At 58.3% G+C, this 18,027-nt stretch overlaps 1 protein-coding gene across 3 annotated transcripts; it reads right to left on the bottom strand.

Moving 5' to 3' along the window:
* Nucleotides 1-3,307: 3,307 nt before the first annotated feature.
* On the bottom strand, nt 3,308-16,467 carry ZBTB47 (zinc finger and BTB domain containing 47). 3 transcript variants are annotated; one of them, XM_086366175.1, is made up of 6 exons: nt 16,238-16,467; nt 10,942-12,498; nt 9,173-9,320; nt 7,771-7,886; nt 6,991-7,186; nt 3,308-6,804 (listed from the first exon to the last, which is right to left on the bottom strand). In XM_086366175.1, exons 1-6 carry the CDS (start codon nt 16,238-16,240, stop codon nt 6,446-6,448), a joined length of 2,379 nt encoding a protein of 792 aa, XP_086222301.1. In that variant the 5' UTR covers nt 16,241-16,467; the 3' UTR covers nt 3,308-6,445. The 3 variants fall into 3 exon arrangements, with proteins under 3 accessions (XP_086222301.1, XP_086222299.1, XP_086222300.1); XM_086366173.1 differs by having other exon boundaries at nt 6,991-7,135; nt 16,238-16,445; XM_086366174.1 differs by having other exon boundaries at nt 6,991-7,135; nt 10,942-12,737; nt 16,238-16,429.
* Nucleotides 16,468-18,027: the final 1,560 nt, after the last annotated feature.

Below are 18,027 nucleotides of genomic sequence, written 5' to 3'. Positions count from 1 at the left end.
GGGCCCCTACACCTGTCTAGCATCTAAGGGATCCGGGTAGAGGTGTGGGGCAGCCAGTCCCAATGCCCACCCTGCTTTGGACCCCTGACTGCCTTCCCCCACTCGACAACATGCACACACACATCAGCCTCAGCCACCAAGATAAACTTGTTCCCAAAGTGCCAGAGGCTGTAGCTGTGGGTTAAATTTAGCCCCCAAGACACTGGTGTGAACTGTTATGGGGCATTCTCCCATCATTCCTGAGTCACTTGTTTATAACCTCAGGCTTGAGGGGGTGGGGGGATTAGCGAGGGGGGCTTAGGCTGGGCCAGGACTGAGTCACCACCCCGTTTTTGATCCCGGTGATGTCAATGCCTGTCCCTCCTGAGCAGTGCTTTCAACCATTGCTTGATGACCCCTCTAGCACGTCTCAGAGGGACACAGCACCTAGGTAGGATCACCTAGAAATAGTCCTGTCTGTCTTCTGGGAAGGGCAAAGGCTCACCCAGGGGCCTCCAGCCCAGCCCTATACTGCAGAACATTTCCATTCAGCACCATCAGTGAGGAGACCAGGTTGTGAGAGGCTCAGCCATGTAGCCAAGTCACACAGCTGGCAAGTGGTTGATCCAGGATTCGAAGCAGATCTGCCCACCTCCAAAGACTGTGGGAATCCCTCCCTGCCCTGCTGATTCCAAAGAAAATGCCCATTAATCGTCATCTCACTTTCCAAAGACCAGGACAGAAGGTACTGGCTGAACAATTAACTTATGTTTATCAGATGATTCAGTGGCATATTTTTAGATTATGATGAGTCCCATGGTGCTCAATTCCTACCAGGCATTCTACTAGAATGTTTATATGTGGCTCATCCATTCATTGAGAACCTACTGTGCACTATTCTAAATGTTGAGGATTCAGCAGTGAACACATCAAGTAAGAATTCCTGTCTTTTTGGAGCTTAACTTCAGCTGAGGGAAAGGGGAACAGCAACAAGTAAATAGTTACACAGGGTGTCAGATGATAACTGCTGTGGTAACAGGTAGCTGGGAATGGGGCATGGGAAGCGATGGGTGGCAGAGGTCACAATTTTAAATGGAATAGTCAGGATGGACTCACTGAGTGGATTATGCTTGAGCAGGTTTAAACCATGGAGGAGGAGGATTCCAAGCAGGGAACAGCTTGAGCTAAGGCCCTGAGGCAGGACTACACCTGTCCTGTTCCAAGAACAGCAAGGAAGCCAGTGAGCAATGAATGAGGAGATGAGTAGGAGATGAGGGCCAAGAGGTAAGAGGGGGTGGTATCATGTATGACCAGTGTACAGACGGGTTTTTTTGCCCTCTGTGAAATGGGGAACCGCTGTTTATTTTTAAATTATAATTATGGGGAATGCAAACATTTCCAGGGAGAGAGTAATATACTGATCTCTCATGTACTGAGCACCCTCTTTCAACAACTATCAACTCATGAAGTTATGGCCAGTCCTGTGTCATCCCTGCCCCTCTCACTCTGGTTTCACCCAAGGACATGCCCAGGGACCACAGGTGGGCGGAAGAAAGCATGACTCCAGGGCTTGATGTTGATCAGAGGGACCTGTCACTTCATTTCATCCTTTTAAACTTTGCAGCATTGGGCTTCTCAACAGAAATGCTGGCATCTCAAATTCTGAGGGAAGTCATTTCCAGCCTGAATTTTACACCCAGGCAATTTTACACCCAGGGAGATACAGTCAAGCGCTTCATTCCCGGAAGTGGTCCGGAGGAGAAGGTAAATGTTAGGGTTAGGAAAAAGGAGTCCACTAAGACATAAACCTTTTAGAAGTTAAAGATCTCTGCAGTGAACGCAAAAGGACACAGTCTTCAGCAAAGAGGGACAGGGAATGACAGGCCGGGGGAGGCTGTTAGGCAGTTTCTCAAGTCTCCTCATGGGAAGCTGGTTGCACTGTGTGTTCCCTAGGGTCATCTTCCTGTACTGCTCCTTGGTTATGAGAGTGAGGAAATGGATGGAACACTCGCTGTGTTTGTACATACGGGAAGGAAAGTTGCATTTATGACAAGAGGTTTGGGAATGCAGCAGTGCTAAACACCTAGAAACCAAAGTAAATTATGTTTAAAAGAGCCAAAAGTAAAAAGTTATGAGAAAGGAAATGGAATCCTATTGCATTATATGGCTTGGTTGAGATCGGTGTCTACATAGTCATAATAATGTAGATACTAAATATTAATCTAACCTCAAATAGTAACATAACCATGTTGGGAGGAAGGGGAATTGTGTATATAGTGTTTGTGTGTGTGATGGGAGTGTTGAAGAAATACATCAATAGCCAATGCCTAAAACTGAAAATAGGAGGAGAGCAGTGTTGGAGGAGTGCTTTCCATGGGCAGGAAAACACCAAAAATACCAACTGAATTGGAACTGCTCACTTATTGGGAGTTGGAAAGGAGGAGATGTGGGGAACTGCAGGTTTTTGGGAAAAAAAAAAAAAGTTCTAGAAATATTTGGCTTCTTCAACTATGTCCAAATAAAACTTTAATTAAAAAAATAAATATTTTCCTCAGAGGTTCTCTAGAAAACCGTGTTGTGTGACGTCGGATTGTTGCTCACAGCACAGTGGGGCTGCCGGGAAGAGGTGATATGGAGGCAACGCACGGATGGACAGGTAGCACAGGGGGGCCGAATCCCCTCAAGACACCCAGCAGGGAGCAGCCAGGCCCGCAGGCCTAGCAGCAAGCGGCACTTTCAGGGTGACTTGAGCAAGCCCCTGTTCCCCTCAGAGAAGTGGGGCTGCGTGGAGGGCAACGTACTCATCCTGGGGACCTGAACTGCCTCTCCCTGGCCAGTTAGTGAGCCACCCAGCAGCCTCTCTCCTAGCCCCTCCCAGTGTCTGAGACCCCTCAGATACCCTGGTATCTCATCTGAGACCCCTCTCTGGGCATCTGAAACCAAGTGCTACATACATGGTGAGGGGGCATTCATTCATTCACCATGTGTCCCCACAGCCTATAATTCTATCCCACATGGAGCCCGGTGCCCCAGCGAAATAATTCTGAGGTCCACGGGGAGAGTTGCTTGCTCCTCGGAGGCCACAGTCTTCCGTCTGAGTTGTTCTCCCAGGCGCAGACACCAAGCTCCTTCAGACCTCAGCCCTTGGCTCTGGAGGTTCCCCAGGAGCCCAGCCCATCCTCAGGAGAGGGAGACGGGACCTGGGGATGCTCCGGGCACAGGTGTCCATGTGGTCTTTGGCGGCCGCACTGTCCTTCATCTCTCTGTGGTCTGAGTCCTTTCAGCCCACGGTCAGGGCGGCATATGTAAAGAAGAGGCTGGGCCAAGAGACAGTTGTACTGCCTTTATTCCCCTCCACTCTTCTCCTCACCCTCCTGCAGTCCCCCATACACTCTGGGGCTGTGGGATGACCACACAGGGCAGACATCAAGGGTCCACGTACCTGGGCACAGCCGTTTTGCCACTGAGCGCCACCCCCCCCCGACTGCCGAGGGGTGCCATGTGGGACATGGCAGCAAATGTCAGGATCAGAGGCTCAGGCTTTGCCCCCACTGCCTGCCCCCCCACCCAGCCTGGGTTCCTAGAACTGTAGTCATGGGGCTTGAATGGTCATCTCTCTGGCCACTCATCCCCAGCTGGCCCAAGACCAGGGACTACAAGGGGAGCTGGGGAGGGGCAGGCCAGGTTCCAGACTTGAGGCTTGGCCAAGTGGGCTGAGAAGTCCAGCTGGACAGAGCGGCCCCCCTTGGCAGATCTGCAGTGGGAGATAATCATCCCAAGCCCCCTCCCCATCACCAGCCCTGGGAAGTGGGTGTGATGGCCCAAGCCCCTCCCTCCAATATCCAGGTGCTTGTTAATTTGTTTTAAAAATTAAAAAGGAAATGTAAAAGCTGGTAAAACAAGAACCCCTATCCACACTGGCACGGCTGAGGTTCCATTATTGCTTCAGACCCTTGTGGTCTGGCCAGAAAGGAGCTCCCACCAACACTGGCCAAAGGGGAAGAGAGCATTTAGCACCAGGGACACAGGACTCCTGTCCCCGCTAGGACGGGGGCCTCCCAGGAGAGGGGGTGGCCGTGCCCATCTAAGCTATTAATACAATGACCATCTGACCAGTGCCCAGCCTGCTGTCTGGACCCCTCTCATGCCCTGAGAAGGGAAGCGTTCAAGAGTAGGAGACCCAAGTCCTGGGACAGGGTCTCGCCAGCAGCTCCCTACACCCATCTCCAGCCTTTGCTTGTGAAAGTCTGACTTCACGGATCAGAGGCCAGCCTGGCCAGGGCCCCCCAGGCTTTCTAAGGCTGCAGTGACGGTAGCAGGTGACAGGGCCACCAGCTCTGTGGTGGTGTCAGCCACAGTGGGTGAGATCCTGGTGTCAGCCACAGTGGGTGAGAAGCTCAGGGGAGTCCCAGCCTACAGCCCATTTGGGGAAATCAGACTTTTTTTAGGAAAATGTGGGCAAGCTCTGAAGAGCCGCCAGGCACTGGGACTGGAGGTTGGAAATAGCAAGGGAGAGGGGGGAGTGGGGGGGACCCTGAGGACGTCATGGAAGCCCAGAGATCAAGGGGTGCAGGAGAAGAAAAGAGCTACAGTAGAACAGGAGCCTGAGAGGTGCAACCCTGACCCCATAAGAGGCTAGAACCCTCAGCCTCGGGGTGGGGGAGCCGCAGTGCTGGGAACCAGACAGGGAGCTTTCCTCTCTTGAGGGGGTGCCCAGAGGACAGCAGGGGCATCTGAGGGTACGTACGTAGGCTCTGGCTTGCACTGTTCCTGCTACAGCCCCAAACTCAAACCCTCTAAGCCCAGAGAACAGTCTGGGCTGTGTGGCTTGGATTCTAAATCCTCAAATCATTTGGGCTCCTTGGGCTTACCCACATCTGTACAGAATAAAGTGCTTCGTTTATTGATGATTAAAATGTCCCCAGCCCCCTGCCCCAGCGCCATGGACCTTACAAGGAGGTCTGAGGGGTCCCGACCCCCTCAGCCCTTGAGCTGATGGGGCCAATCCCCCCTCCACGACCCCCTGGGCTCAGGCCTCTTCCCACTCCAGCCATGCTGGGAAGGTGGTGGTGTGGGGGTAGTCATGGGGGTTTAAGGTGCAAAGAGTATAACAAACAAAACTGTATAAACACAATAGGAAAGAGCTTAACTAGGAAATATGTAGCTTATGGAACCTTCCTCCCCCTTTTAAAGGCAGGAATCAAGACGTTAAATGACAACAAAAAAAGGATGTCCTGTTAGTGCTGGCCTCGTGAGGGCAAGCATTGGGCACAGGCTGGGGCTCTCCCAGCGCCCGCGACCCTGACCCCCGGGCCTGGTCATGCAGGCTCCTCGTGCCACCCATGAGCACAGAGGCCCAGGAGGGACAAGGGTGCTGGATGTCAGCCAGGGTCGGGTTGTGACCAGGTCCAGGGAGCGGAGGAGGCCTGTGCTGCCTTCAGGGAGCAGACGGACACAGACACACACATCTCTAGTGTGGGAGATGCAGCTGGGGCAGCTGGTGAGGGATGGGGTGCTCTGTGAACAGCTGCCCTGGCCTCTGCCCCACTGATAGCACCTTGAAACCTCAGAACATTGGCCCAAGCCTCCTCCTTAGGGGCCTGCCCCTGGGGTCCACCCATCTGCAGGGGCTCCTGGGCAGCAGGCCCTGGGAGCTAGTGCTGTGGGATCCAGCCCGTCTGTCTACCCAGGGCCTGGCCCACAACACCCTGAGGCCCAGCGGCTTCCGGGGACATCTTCTCCAGGACCCAGGGCCCTCGGTGCAGCCTAGTGCAGGTCGGGGATCCCTGTGCCTGCCGCAGGGTTGTGAATGGGGAAAGCAAATGTCTGGGGTCCAGCCCCTGCCCGCCCCACACCCCCCTGACCCTCCCTATGTAGAGCTGCAGTCTTCACGCCTTGCCACAGCCTCCTGGCACGCTCCCAGGGCATCCAGGCTCAAGCCTCTGCCTGGATATCCGCAGCCCTCACACTGGGTCCACACCTCCTCCAAAGGGAGATGGCACCCAACTTCTCCCCAAACCCTCCAGGATATGAGGCACAAGTTAGGGGGCCCAGGAAAGGCGCGGATAAGTGGCTAAAGGTGATCTGGGCTGGGCCACCCCCCTCCCTCTGGCTTAGGCCTCAGCAGAGTGACCAGTCACACCTGCTCCCTGGGCCCCTGTCCCCCCTACCTGCCGCCTCCAGCGCCCCCCTCACCTGGAGGGGGATACTGCCAATGGTTTCCTCTCTTTTCTTTTTCCTTCACTTCCCAAAAAACAAACAACAAAAAAAAGTAAAGGCTTCAAGAAGTCACTGAAAGGGGGCACTTGGTAGCGAGGTGTCCTCGGCCAGCTCTGGGGGCTGCCAGCCTGCACACCCCCCAGGGTCAGGGGCCTTGGGGCGAGGCTGGGGTCCAGCCAACTCTGGAGGTGTCACTGCCCCCCAAGGAGGAGGGCAGGGTCCTGGGCCCCTTGGAGCAGGCAGGCAGTTAGTTGTTGGTGCTCAGCCTCCCGCTGCCCGGGCTGGAGGCCGTGGGGAAGAGCGGCGGTGGGGGCGGCAGGTGCGGCGGGGGTGGCAGGGTCTGCGGCAGCCCGGGCAGCAGGGGCAGAGCCTGGGGCGGGGCAGGGGGCAGGCCCGGGGCCGCGGGGGCGCCGTCGCTGGCCATGGGGTGGCTGACGCGGAAGCACTTCTCCTTGTGCGCCTTGAGCATGTTGGAGAAACGGAAGCGCTGGCCGCACACGTCGCAGGGGTAGGGCTTTTCGCCGGTGTGCGTGCGCCGGTGCCGCTTCATGTTGGGCCGGCTGGTGAAGCTCTTGCCGCAGATCTCGCAGATGTACGGCTTCTCCCCTGCAGGGTGGGTGGGGATGAGCCTCGGGGAGTTGCTGGGGGGCCGCCACGCCCCCCACCCCCAACCTGTGAGCCAGCCTCCCTCACCCGACCGTGGGAGTCAGGGAGGCCAGGGCTGAGCCTCAGAAAAGGGCAGAGAAGGATGCCTGCTATGGCGCAGAGGCCATCACCGTTGGACAGCAGTACCTGTGTGGGTCTTCATGTGCTCATCAAAGTACTGCTTCATGTTGAAGTCTTTGCCACACCACTGGCACATGAACTGCTTGTGGCCGATGTGGATGCTCATGTGTGACCGCAGCTGGTACTTGTACTGGAAGCGCTCATTGCAGTTCTGAGGGCAGGGTTGGGTGGGGCAAGACCCAGGGCAGAGTGGGGGAATAACCTTCAGGGAGGTAAGCACTGGTCCCCAGCTCACAGGGCCGGGAAGGACTCACAGCGGGAGGGACTCCTGGGCAAGGACAGGTGGATGCCAAGGCCGGCTGAGGTGCTCCTGGGGTGGGGCAGCGCATGGGGCACAGGTAGAGAGGCCCAGGCAGGAATGGGGCTCAGCAAGTGGGAAAAGGCCCCAGAGTGGAGGGAGCCCTTGTGCTTAAGACTCTCCATCCTTCCTCCTTGTCCAAAGGCCTCCCTCAGCCCCACCTGCAACTCCATCTCTGATCTTTGCCTAAGATGTGTCTTTCTCCACCTCTCCAGAAAGCCTGTCCTATGGTTCCAGCCCATGCAGACTTCCCACCCTGAACGTGCAGCACTGAGATAGTGAGAGGAAGCAGGGGTATGTGGCGGGGGTGGGGGGGGTTGGTGTAGGTGGGCAACCAGGGAAGGATGGAGTAGAAGGCAAACAACAGGAGGGCCCCCTCTCTTTCTGCACCCTATACTCCAGTCCCCCTACCCCCTGGTTTTTAAGCTGCTGTTGCCCCTGATCCCTGCCCTGTTCAGGGTGGTCCCTGGGGGCAGAAGTGGACTCACCTCGCATCTGAACGGCTTCTCCCCGGAGTGCTGCAGGGAGTGCACCTTGAGAGACATGCTGCGTTTGAAGGACTTCCCACAGGTCTCGCAGGTGAAGGGCATGTCCTTGGTGTGGGCTACGGGGCAGGCACCATGGCCATGACATCTCAGGGACCCATCTGGCTTCTCCCAGGGGACCCCTGCTGGACCGACCCCACGCTGAGCCTTGAACCCACCTCCTGGGGCACCATCTACCCTGGGACCTGCCCCGTGGCCTCTGTCCCCCAGGCGAGGTCCTTCCCCCTCCCTCCCTGTCCCTCCCTCCCACACCCCCCGCTAGGTCTCTGTCTGCTCAGACAAGCACAGAGGCCTTCGTGGTTCCTTAGCCTCGGCTCAAATCCTGGCCTAGCCACTGGTTCTCTGTATGGCTGCTGTGAGCCTCAGTGAGTTTCAGCATCCTCTTCTATAAAAACAGGAAGAGTGGTCCTGGGTCTCCAAGGTGGCTGGGCTTTACAGAGGATGGCACCTGTAAAGGCCTCAGCCTTGGGTCCCCTGCCATCCAGAAGGAGTTATCTGCACTCCCTGCCAAAACAAACTCCAAGGAAGATGTGGGAGGAAGCATCTGGAGACACGGAGGGCCCCCCTCACAGTTCAGAGCTGGGGAATCCAAGCCCAGGAAGGACCACCAATCCTGGGTTACCTAGTATGCTCCTGGCTGATACCTACACCCCAGGTTCCCAGCTCCCAGTCAGTTCATATTGGAAGCCTCCAGTACTGTCTGGTAGAGAAAGGGCATCTCTGGCCAGGGCTCACTGTCTCCCTGGCTAGACAGTGGGGAGAGCTCCAGCCCCTAAGTGGGCAAAGAAAGGAGGGCCACCCAGACAACAGCCAGACTCTCAGCCAGGCCCACCTAGAGGGGAGGGACAGCCATGCCCAAGGCAGCGAAGTGGCCCAAGACACACTTGTGTCCAGGTATGACTCCTGGGAGGAGGGTTGCATTCAGAGAAGTCTGAAGCCCTGTCAGGGGCATAGCTGTCCTCAGACTGAGACAGGGGCTGTGTCAGCCCACACAGTAAGCACTCTGTGTAATTTAGCAGAAGGTGCTCTGGTGGACCTAGCCCCATGTTGGGGTGCCAGCCTGGGTAGCAGTGTGCTAGCTGGATTCTGGTCTCTACCTGCCCTCCTGTCATGAGCCCTTGTGCCATGTGCAACGTGCCCAACTGTACATGGCAGCCCTGGCCCCAGACTAGCCCTACCCCCTCCTCGGCCCCACTGCCCCATCCACTGTCCCCGCCCCACCTCCCAGCTACTTGGTGCTTTCTCATCCCTTTATATTGTCCCTGGATGTGAAAGACTTCCTAGCACACCCAGCAGCTGGCCCAGCTTGGACCTTGGGCCCGTTCCGCCACAGGCCTAGACTTACCAACCATATGCTTGCGCACGTGAGCCATGGTATAGAACTTCTTCTCACAAATTTCACAGGAGAACTTCTTTTCTGCGTAGCCGTGCACAATTTTATTGTGCTCGTGGAGGGACCAGAGCTTCTTAAAAGCTTTGCCACATGTCACACACTGTGGAATGAAAAGACTTTAGGCCCTGAGTCAGGACCATGTGACCTAGGACAAGTCACTGCCTCTCTAGGCCTCAGTTTCCCCACCTGAACTGTGCTCGAGAGAGAGATCTTGGTGGCCAAGGACCAGCTACGTTTGATATTCTGAGTCAGGGGTGGTAAATCCCTAATATTACCCACCTGCCCACCCGCCCAGGGTTGCAGCCTGGGGCCCTCCCTCCTCATCTGAACTCACTAGGGTCATGGGCCACCTCTTCCATGAAGTCCCTCCTCTGTGCTCATTTCAACAAGACATCTTTCTACAGAGGAGAGACACATAACTGGCTGAAGGGCCACAGTGGGTGAGGAGGCTACAGTTCAAGGGGGAGCCCCTCGGATAACAAGTCCTGGCAAAGCTGAGACATTATTTCTGCTGCCTCCCCTGCTGGGGCCCATACCTTGACACCACAGAGATCCCCAAGGGAACAGGTTCCAAAGGGCTGGGGGACTGCAGGAGGTGCAAGGGCCTTTTGGACACGAGATGGTAGTGGGAACCCTGGGGACCACACTCCCCTCCTCCTCGTCTCCTGGGCCCTTACCCCTGCAGTAGGCCAGGGCTTAGGCAGAAATTGGGTCAGGGTACCCAGGGTAGAAGTACAAGCGTCTTTCCCTTTCAGGAGGGAAGCTCGGGGGTGTGCATGTGGAGAGTCACAGGGCAGGCCAGCAGGCAGGCAGGTGGGAGCATGTGCCTGAGGGTGGGGCAGGAATCCAGGTAACCCTCAGGTAACACTTTCTCCAATTAGCAATTAGTTCAGGCAATTAGCATCGCCTACCTACTGCCCCTCAACCTCACTCTCAGCCAGAAAAGGCAAAAAATCACTTGGCTGGCCTTGTGCTGTCTTCACCCTGAAAGGCCAGGCTGGCCCAGATGCAGGCTGGCTCAATGCTTGGCAGTCAGCCCAGATCCCCTGTTTGGCCCCAGCAGCCTTCCTGTTGGGCCCCCTGCACTTCCCGAACTGCTCATCCAGTCCCTCTTCCCCATGCCCAGGCCAGCTGGTACCTCCAAAGAGCTGAATGCAGGGGTTTCCTCCCGCCTGGCTGCCCCTTGCTCCACTCAGCCCTTGCAATAAGTGGAAAATGGCGCCCCCTTCCGGGCAAACCCCTCCTCCCCTCTGTGCTTTCCTGCACTGCTCAATCTACCAAACTATATACCTGGGGGCCCTGCTGGCCTTGCAGCAGTCCAAAAACACTGACTCATCCCTCCTCAGAGCTGGCTGTCCCCCAGCCTCACATGCTCAGACAACTCTCTCCTCTCATTCTCCTGAGTCCCTGCTCCCCTCTGCCTCTCTGGCAAGGGTCCTGTTTGTTCCAATCCTTTCTGCACTCTTGCGGAAGCCCAGGTCTATCTGCCTCCTCCAGGAAGCTCTCCCTGACGTCATCCCCTGAGCTCTCACCACTCTGGGCTCACCCTTGGGCTGGGGCTGGTCCCACTGTCCCTGGGGCGGGGTTGGGGGGTGGGGGCTGAGCCTGCTCTCTGCAGACTGTGCAGACAACACAGGCAGCAGGACACTGGGTGCCCAGGGCCCAGTTCCGGCCTGGCTTAGCCTGGATGGCTGCCCCCTGCAGGCCCCTTGGAGGCCCACCTGGATGTTGCGTTCGCAGTCTGTCTGCCGGTGCAGCAGCAGCTCGCTCTCTAGCAGGAAGCGCTTGCCGCACTGGTCGCAGATCTGCATGCGGCTGTGGGTCACATTCATGTGCTTCTCCAGGTACCAACGGTTGTTGAAAACGCGCGGGCACTTCTGGCATGGATGGTGCTGTTTCTCCTCCAGCTTCACCTTTGCCCCCAGCCCATCAGCAGCCTGTGGCCCTCGGGAGCCAGGAGCGGGAGCCACTCCTGCAGGTGGCTTTGGCCGCTTCCCGCCCCGCCGCCCGGCCTCCTCCGGCTCAGGGGGGCCACGGCGCCGGGCAGACCTCGTGGCCATGCGACTGTGGGCAGGGGGCTCTGCCCGGCTGCTGCGGCGCCCCAGGCCCCCCTGCCTGCCCCCTGCCTCCCCGTCCTCCTCATCTTCCTCCTCCTCTGAGCTCTCCTGATCCTGCTCGCTGTGCCCTTCCTCTTCCTCCTCCTCTTCCTCCTCTTGCTCGCTGTGCCCTTCCTCCTCCTCATCCTCCTCATCCTCCCCCTGACTGCCGCCCTCCTCATCCTCCTCCTCCTCCTCTGCTCCACTGCCTCCTCCCTCCTCTTCCTCCTCGTCCTCCTCTTCCTCCTCCTCTTCGTCATCCTCCTCCTCTTCCGAGTGTCTCTGCAGCCCGTCCTCCCGGCCCAGCACCATGGTGGCCGGGCCAGTGGCAGTGCCTGGCTTGCCCTCGGGCCCTGTGGACACATGCAGTGTCTGGTTGTTGAGGTTCACCTCCACGATGATCTGGGACTGCTCTCGCCGACTGTAGGTGCCAGAACCCCCGAGCTCTTCCTCCAGCTCCTCCCCACCCTCCAGCTTGCACAAGCTGGCTGGGGGCCCGCCAGCCTCTTCAACGCCACCCTCCTTCTCCTCCTTGAAGAAGGGCTGAGCCGGCCCGAGGGCGGCAGGCACCGTGCCACCTGTGGCCCCAGCCCCGTCCTCGACGCGCACGGAGTAGGGGTCGGGGCCCTCTCGGGCGTAGATCTTGGGCAGGCCCGGGGCGTCGGCCTCCTGCTTGATGTCGCAGTAGTAGGTTGGTGCAGCTGGGGTGCAGCCGGCAGCTGGCTGGGCGAGGGCCACGGCACCAGGGCCCGGGGGGCCGAGGGAGCGGGCATCTAGCAGCTCCTGGCAGGACGCAGCGATGTCGGCCATCTGCAGCAGTGACGCGGCACTCAGCACTTCGTGGACGTTGGCCGCGTTGACCAGCAGCTTGGACGTGTAGATGAAGTTGAGGATCTGCTGCAGGCCGCCGGGTGCCAGCGCCTCCAGGGACAGCTCCACGCGCTGCAGCTGCTTGTTCTGGGTGAAGAGCGAGTGGAAGAACTGGCTGTAGGCGGCCAGCACGCCCTTGTGGGCTGGAAAGACGCTGCGCTGGGGCACCAGCACCAAGTCCACGTCGCACAGGTCAGGCTGGAAGAGGCGCTGCTCGTTCAGGCGGCCCATCAAGCAGGCGAAGTGCAGCGCCACGTCCTCCACCAGCGAGAACTCGGCCGCCGGTGAGTCCGTTGTCTTCTCAACCAGCAACTGCAGGGCCGAGGGCACAGGTCAGGTCGAGGCCAGCCAGGAGGTGCCCCCCATCCCCCATCACTATTGGTTCCACGTGACAGAGAAGGTGCCGAAAGACTCAAGCAAAGACGATGGGGAACCAGGGTTCAAGCCCGAGTCAGCTGTCCCTCAGAGCTCAGACTCTGGCCGTGACCTTCTGAGGCCGCGTATCAGCTCCTGGGTCAGTGGTTGACTTTTCTGGACCTCCAGCTGTTCCACTGTGAAATGGGAGCAGTCATCCCGGGAAGGGAAGCGGAAAAGGAGAAAAGGGGAAGGAAAAGGTTCGAGGATGACCAACTATGCAGGTGGGCCAGGAACCTAGGGGTTTCCTGGGATGCAGGACTTTTGATGCTAAAACCAGGGCCGTCCCCAGCAAAAACGAGGACTGGGTTGTCTCCCCAGAGGCATCATTTCAGTCTTTCTGGTCCCCATGGATTGTCTCCCTGACACTCACTTACAAATTAAACCAATCCTGCCCAGCCCCAGACACTTTCGGAACAAAAGTCACAGTCACTGTCCTGGAGGTACAGTGGCCAGAGACAGAGCAGTGAGCTAGGTGACTTCTGTTCCTGAGGTGTTTGGGGTTGGGCAGGATTGGTTTTATCTGTAAGTGAGTGTCAGGGAGAGAATCCACAGGGCCTGGAAATACTGAAAGGATGCCTGTGGGGAGACGACCCAGTCCTGGTTTGCTGGGGACGGCCCTGGTTTTAGCATCAAAAGTCCTGCATCCCAAGACCTGTACCAAACCCTTTCCCTCTAGGCCCCCCATACCCCAGGTCAGGTGTGGTCCAGGCCCAGAGGTTCCCAGATGATGTCATCTTCGTGGAGCCTGAAGGAGGCCTTTGAATCTGATTGGTCAGATTATTAGATCTTTGGACCACTTTCAGTACCTGTGAATTGCCTGGAATTAAGCAAGGGCTTGGAGAAGGCAACGGCACCCCACTCCAGTACTCTTGCCTGGAGAATCCCATGGACGGAGGAGCCTGGAAGGCTGCAGTCCATGGGGTCGCTGAGGGTCGGACACGGCTGAGTGACTTCACTTTCACTTTTCACTTTCACTCATTGGAGAATGAAATGGCAACCCACTCCAGTGTTCTTGCCTGGAGAATCCCAGGGACGGGGGAGCCTGGTGGGCTGCTGTCTATGGGGTTGCACAGAGTCGGACACGACTGAAGTGACTTAGCAGCAGCAGCAGCAAGCAAGGGCTTAATTAAGCAAGGGCCTGGAATTAAGCAAGGGCTAGCTTAATTCTTGGTCCAACCACAGCGGCTTCCCCAAAAGGTGAGGAGCACAGACAGGCAGGCTGCCCAGTTCCTTGCATGGATCCAGCGCACAGCAGATATTCAGTTAACATCTATCAACGACCTGCCTGGTTCTGGCCCTCCTCAGGCCCTGTCCGCTAAGTCAGAGCCTCCTACATTTGAGGGTACCTTGTTGCACTGCAAAGCCATCAGCTCTCCTACCCTATGCATGTCTCTGGAAGCCTCGGGATAAAACCCCAGTCCCATCCATCCACAGCCTACCCCTCCCTTTATGTCAGTCCTTTCAGTCACTTGAATGAGAGGACCTGCCCTGGGCTTCACCCTTCACACCCAGTAGCCCAGGGCAGCACCCACCTCATGCTCTCTTTTTTCAGCAGCTGCAGCTTGCGGGCTCTAGTAGTTATGGCACACAGGCCCGGCTACCCTGCAGCACGTAGGATCTTCCTGGGCCAGGGACTGAACCCATGTTCCCTGTATTGGCAAGCAGATTCCCAACCACTGGACCACCAGGGAAGTCCACCACCATCTCTCTTGAGTTCCTCCCCAACACCTCCTTCACCCCAGCCAAGAAGCCACTTATTTGTTCCTCTGTCTCAGGGCTGCTAGCCCATCTTGGTCTGGCCAATCTAACAGGAATAAAGTGCCAACCCCCTTTCATCTCCATCCTCTGACTCATTCTAATTCATCTTCTGGGACCAAACTTTATTACACAGATGGGCTCAGAATGGGAGGGTCTCACAGTCAACAGAAGCAGAGCCCCTGGACTTTCAGCCCTGCTGAGGCCACCAAATCTGTGTTGGACTGGATACTATTCCATGGGAAAGTATTTCTTGGCCTTTAATGACTCAAAAAGCAGGACGAGGCGTCTCAGGACCAGCTGTGGTTCCCCAGACCCCACCAGCACCTCCGGCAACCTGTACCCTCCTCCCTAGAGCTGCTGCCACCTGCAAGTCAGTGAGGGGTCAGGATGCAATTTGGGTGTAACAGAAGTTCCTCAGGGCCTCCAGGGCCAGAGAGTGGTGGGGAAGTAGCTTGGATAAGGACTTGTCAATGTCAGACGTGTTGTGGGGTACCCATCCCAGGTCCACTGCTCCTTCACAGAACGCCCTCCAGTGCTTATCTGCCATGGGTCAAGGGCAGTGCCTAACACTTCCTGTGTGCACATCTGGTCCCAGGATCCACTGAAGACTCCTCTGGCCTCAGCAGGGGAGGAAAGGTTTTAGCCTGGGAGGTAGTGTTGCCCCAGAGACTCCATTTCTGAGGCAACACCCCCAGGCAAGGCTGCACCATCCTTGGCCCTTGAGGGGCCCAAGGATCTTACAACCAGGAGCCCTGACTGTACTTCCTTGACCAGGCACATAGATGCTGCCTGAGTCCTTATCTGGCAGCCCCTCAGTGGGGTATGGTTACCCCCTAGCCTGGTACCTCCCACACAGGGCCCACCAGCTGTGTCTGCCTCTCCAGCCAGATGTGCCAGTTTCCTGAAGCTGTAGATGCCCCTCCCCATCTGGCTGTGCCAGCTGCAGTCACACACCCCACCCCAAGTCCAGGCCAGCTGGGCTAAGACACAAGACCAGAGGAATGGTCAGGGACTTCTGTTGCCAGGGCATTTCATGCTCTCAAACCCTCCCCCACAAGCCAGGCTGGTGGGGGCAGGCCAGGTGCCAGGGACACCTGCTGAGGCTGCTCACCACCGGCAGAGCCTTCTACTCCTGAGAGGTACCCTGCCTCACCATCACAAAACCACCAGCTAGCTCCCTACGCTGCCCCAGAATCTCCCTGGAGGCTCCAGGATGAAACCTGGGTGTCCATCTGCACCCTCTACTCCCACGTCAATTCTTCTGTCCCCAGAAAGCAGTGGGTGGACCCAGACTGAGCACAGGGGGCACAGGCTCATGACTTACTGCCTCCTCCTTTTAGGGAGAGGGTATCTGTGCCAGCCTCCTCTCAACTCAGGCCACTCGTCCTTCCCGAGAAACAGGCCCAGAGAGGGCGGTGGACAGGTCCAAGGTCACACAGGAGTTTGGACCAGAGCTGCAGGCGTCCTCCCCCGATCCCGCTTGGCCCAGGAGCCCCGAATCCCCTGGCAGGGCGGCTCCAGCGCCCACGTGGCCCAAGGCCCAGGCGGGAATCCGACCTCCTCCCTCCCCCCATCACCCAGTCCGAGGGCGGCGCCGTCCCCGGCCCAGAGAAGCGCCCCCCTCCGCTGGTGCCTAGCAGGACCTCAGCCTCTCGCGCCCCGGCCCCAACCCCAGGAATTTAACCCCTTCCCAGCCCAGGACCGCGTCAAAGCTCCGCATTCCCAGCCCGCAGGGACCCCGAGAAGGGGTAGGGGAGACCCGGCGAGGGCTAAGATCCCTCACACCCCTCCACGCCGAGACGACCGGCTGTTCGCTCGAGAGGGCAGAGCGGGCAGGTGGGCGGATAAGTGGGGGGACAGGCAGGGCCTTGCGTACCATGGTGCCGTGGCGCTGGGGGCTCACAGGGCCCCGCGGGATCGCGCTGCCCCCGGCGGCCAGGCCGGGGCCGCTCCATGTAGCGCCGCGCTGGGGGCCGCCCCCGCGCAGGGCCCCGCGACCATGGCCCCCGGGGGCGCGGCCGGGCGGGCGGAGGCGCAGGGCCGCGGCGAGTCCAGCCGCCGAGCAGCTGCGGCCCCAGAGCCTCAGGCGCGGCGGGCGGGGGGCGCGGGGCGCCGATTGGAGCCCGCGCGTCAGCTGGGGCCGCCGTCTGGACGCTTAAAGGGCCAGGCCGCCCTGCGCGCCGGCGGGGGCGCGGACACGCGTGGTGCGCGCCGTCCGGGTGCAGCCAGCCCCGCCTCGGGCCGCCGCGGACTCCGGCCAGGCCCCGCCGCTCCCATCCTAGAGGATGGTCCCTGGACTCACTCTCTCGCACCGAGGCCCCTTTCCGCCAGGAAGTTCATCCCAGAGTCTAACCTGGGAGCCCTCCAGATGCGCCACCGAGGTGGGGTCATAGGAGGAGGCGGCCCCAAAATGGGGAAGCTGGGCGCTCCCGCGCCCACCAACCAGTTACAGAAAAGGCTTACACCTGCTCCCCTGAGCGACCTCACACTGAGGGACTGAACCCAGCGTATCCTTGCTGGGTCACCATCCCCACCCTCTGCCCTGGGCTGCTCTGACCTGAGAGTGAGTCTAGGATCTCCAACTGAGCTGACCCCCCACCCCGATCCCAGGGCAGCTCAGGGTTTATGTTATTCTGTCTCCAGGACTTGCTTCTTGTCGATCCATACTGACCTGGTGGCTGCCTCTGGCTACACAGGGACGCCCAGGGCAGGAGATGGGAGAATGTGAACCACAGGTGCATTGATCAAATCCTTTCATGTGACAGACCCAGAGCTGGGAGAAGGCAAGACTAGAGGAGTGAGGGCCAGAGGCCCAGGTCCCACTGTGTCCCCTAGCTGTGGAGCTTGATGGCTGCTGAGAGGCCTTCCTGCTGTTTCTGCTGGAGAGATACAGCCAGGGCTGCGGAATGCTGCTCTGGCATGGATGCCAGTGGGGGCTGGGGGCTGGTTGTGCTGGCAAGAGGCTGCAAGGAAACACTGCCAGGCCAAGCAGGCAGCAGAGTGGGGACCACAGGACGGTAGGCCTCGCAGAGCCTAGGTGGTGGTTGGGCCATCATTGTGGAGAGGGCCACAATGTCATCTGTGTCATCATTCAGATGCTTCTGTTCCCCTACTCCAAGCTGATGGCTGCCCCACGTTTGGTCACTTTCACATTGCCCACATCCTGGCAGTACCACACTGTATCCCCCACCCTCTTCGCTCACACATGCACTTGTGCTTACACACCCGCCCATGCCTGGCTGTAGCAGTGTCCCCTGAGTATGCCTGCCACCTTGCTCATGAGTGGGCAGGGCCTCTGGGGCCAGTTCAGAGTAACTTGGTTCTGGATGCCAGAGAAGGAAATGGAGTAGAGGCCAAGATCCCAGGCAGGCGCCATCCCGTAGTCTGATGTCTGTCCTATGAAACTGCAACGGCCTCCCATGAGGCCAGGATTTAGGTCCTTAAGGCCGTTCCAGGGTCAGGGAGAAAACATCTCATGGGCAAAAATGGGGGTGACCAAAGAGTGCCAAGAGAAAGAGGAGGAAACCACATAGCTGGATGGAGGGTGAGATGAGACCTTGGTGGAAAAAGATGGCAAGAGAAGAAGGGGCACCGATGGGGGCCCATGCCCCCAGCGATGACCACACAGCAGATATTCTGCATCTCTGTGGCTGTGGTGGGTGAATT

Source organism: Bos grunniens, chromosome 22, assembly GCF_055505025.1.
Source record: "Bos grunniens cultivar Pamir isolate PY7600 chromosome 22, Bosgru_T2T1.0, whole genome shotgun sequence".
Lineage (NCBI taxonomy): Eukaryota > Metazoa > Chordata > Mammalia > Artiodactyla > Bovidae > Bos > Bos grunniens.
The sequence above is the reverse complement of the archived record's forward strand: the minus strand, read 5'-3'. Positions and strand labels throughout refer to the sequence as shown.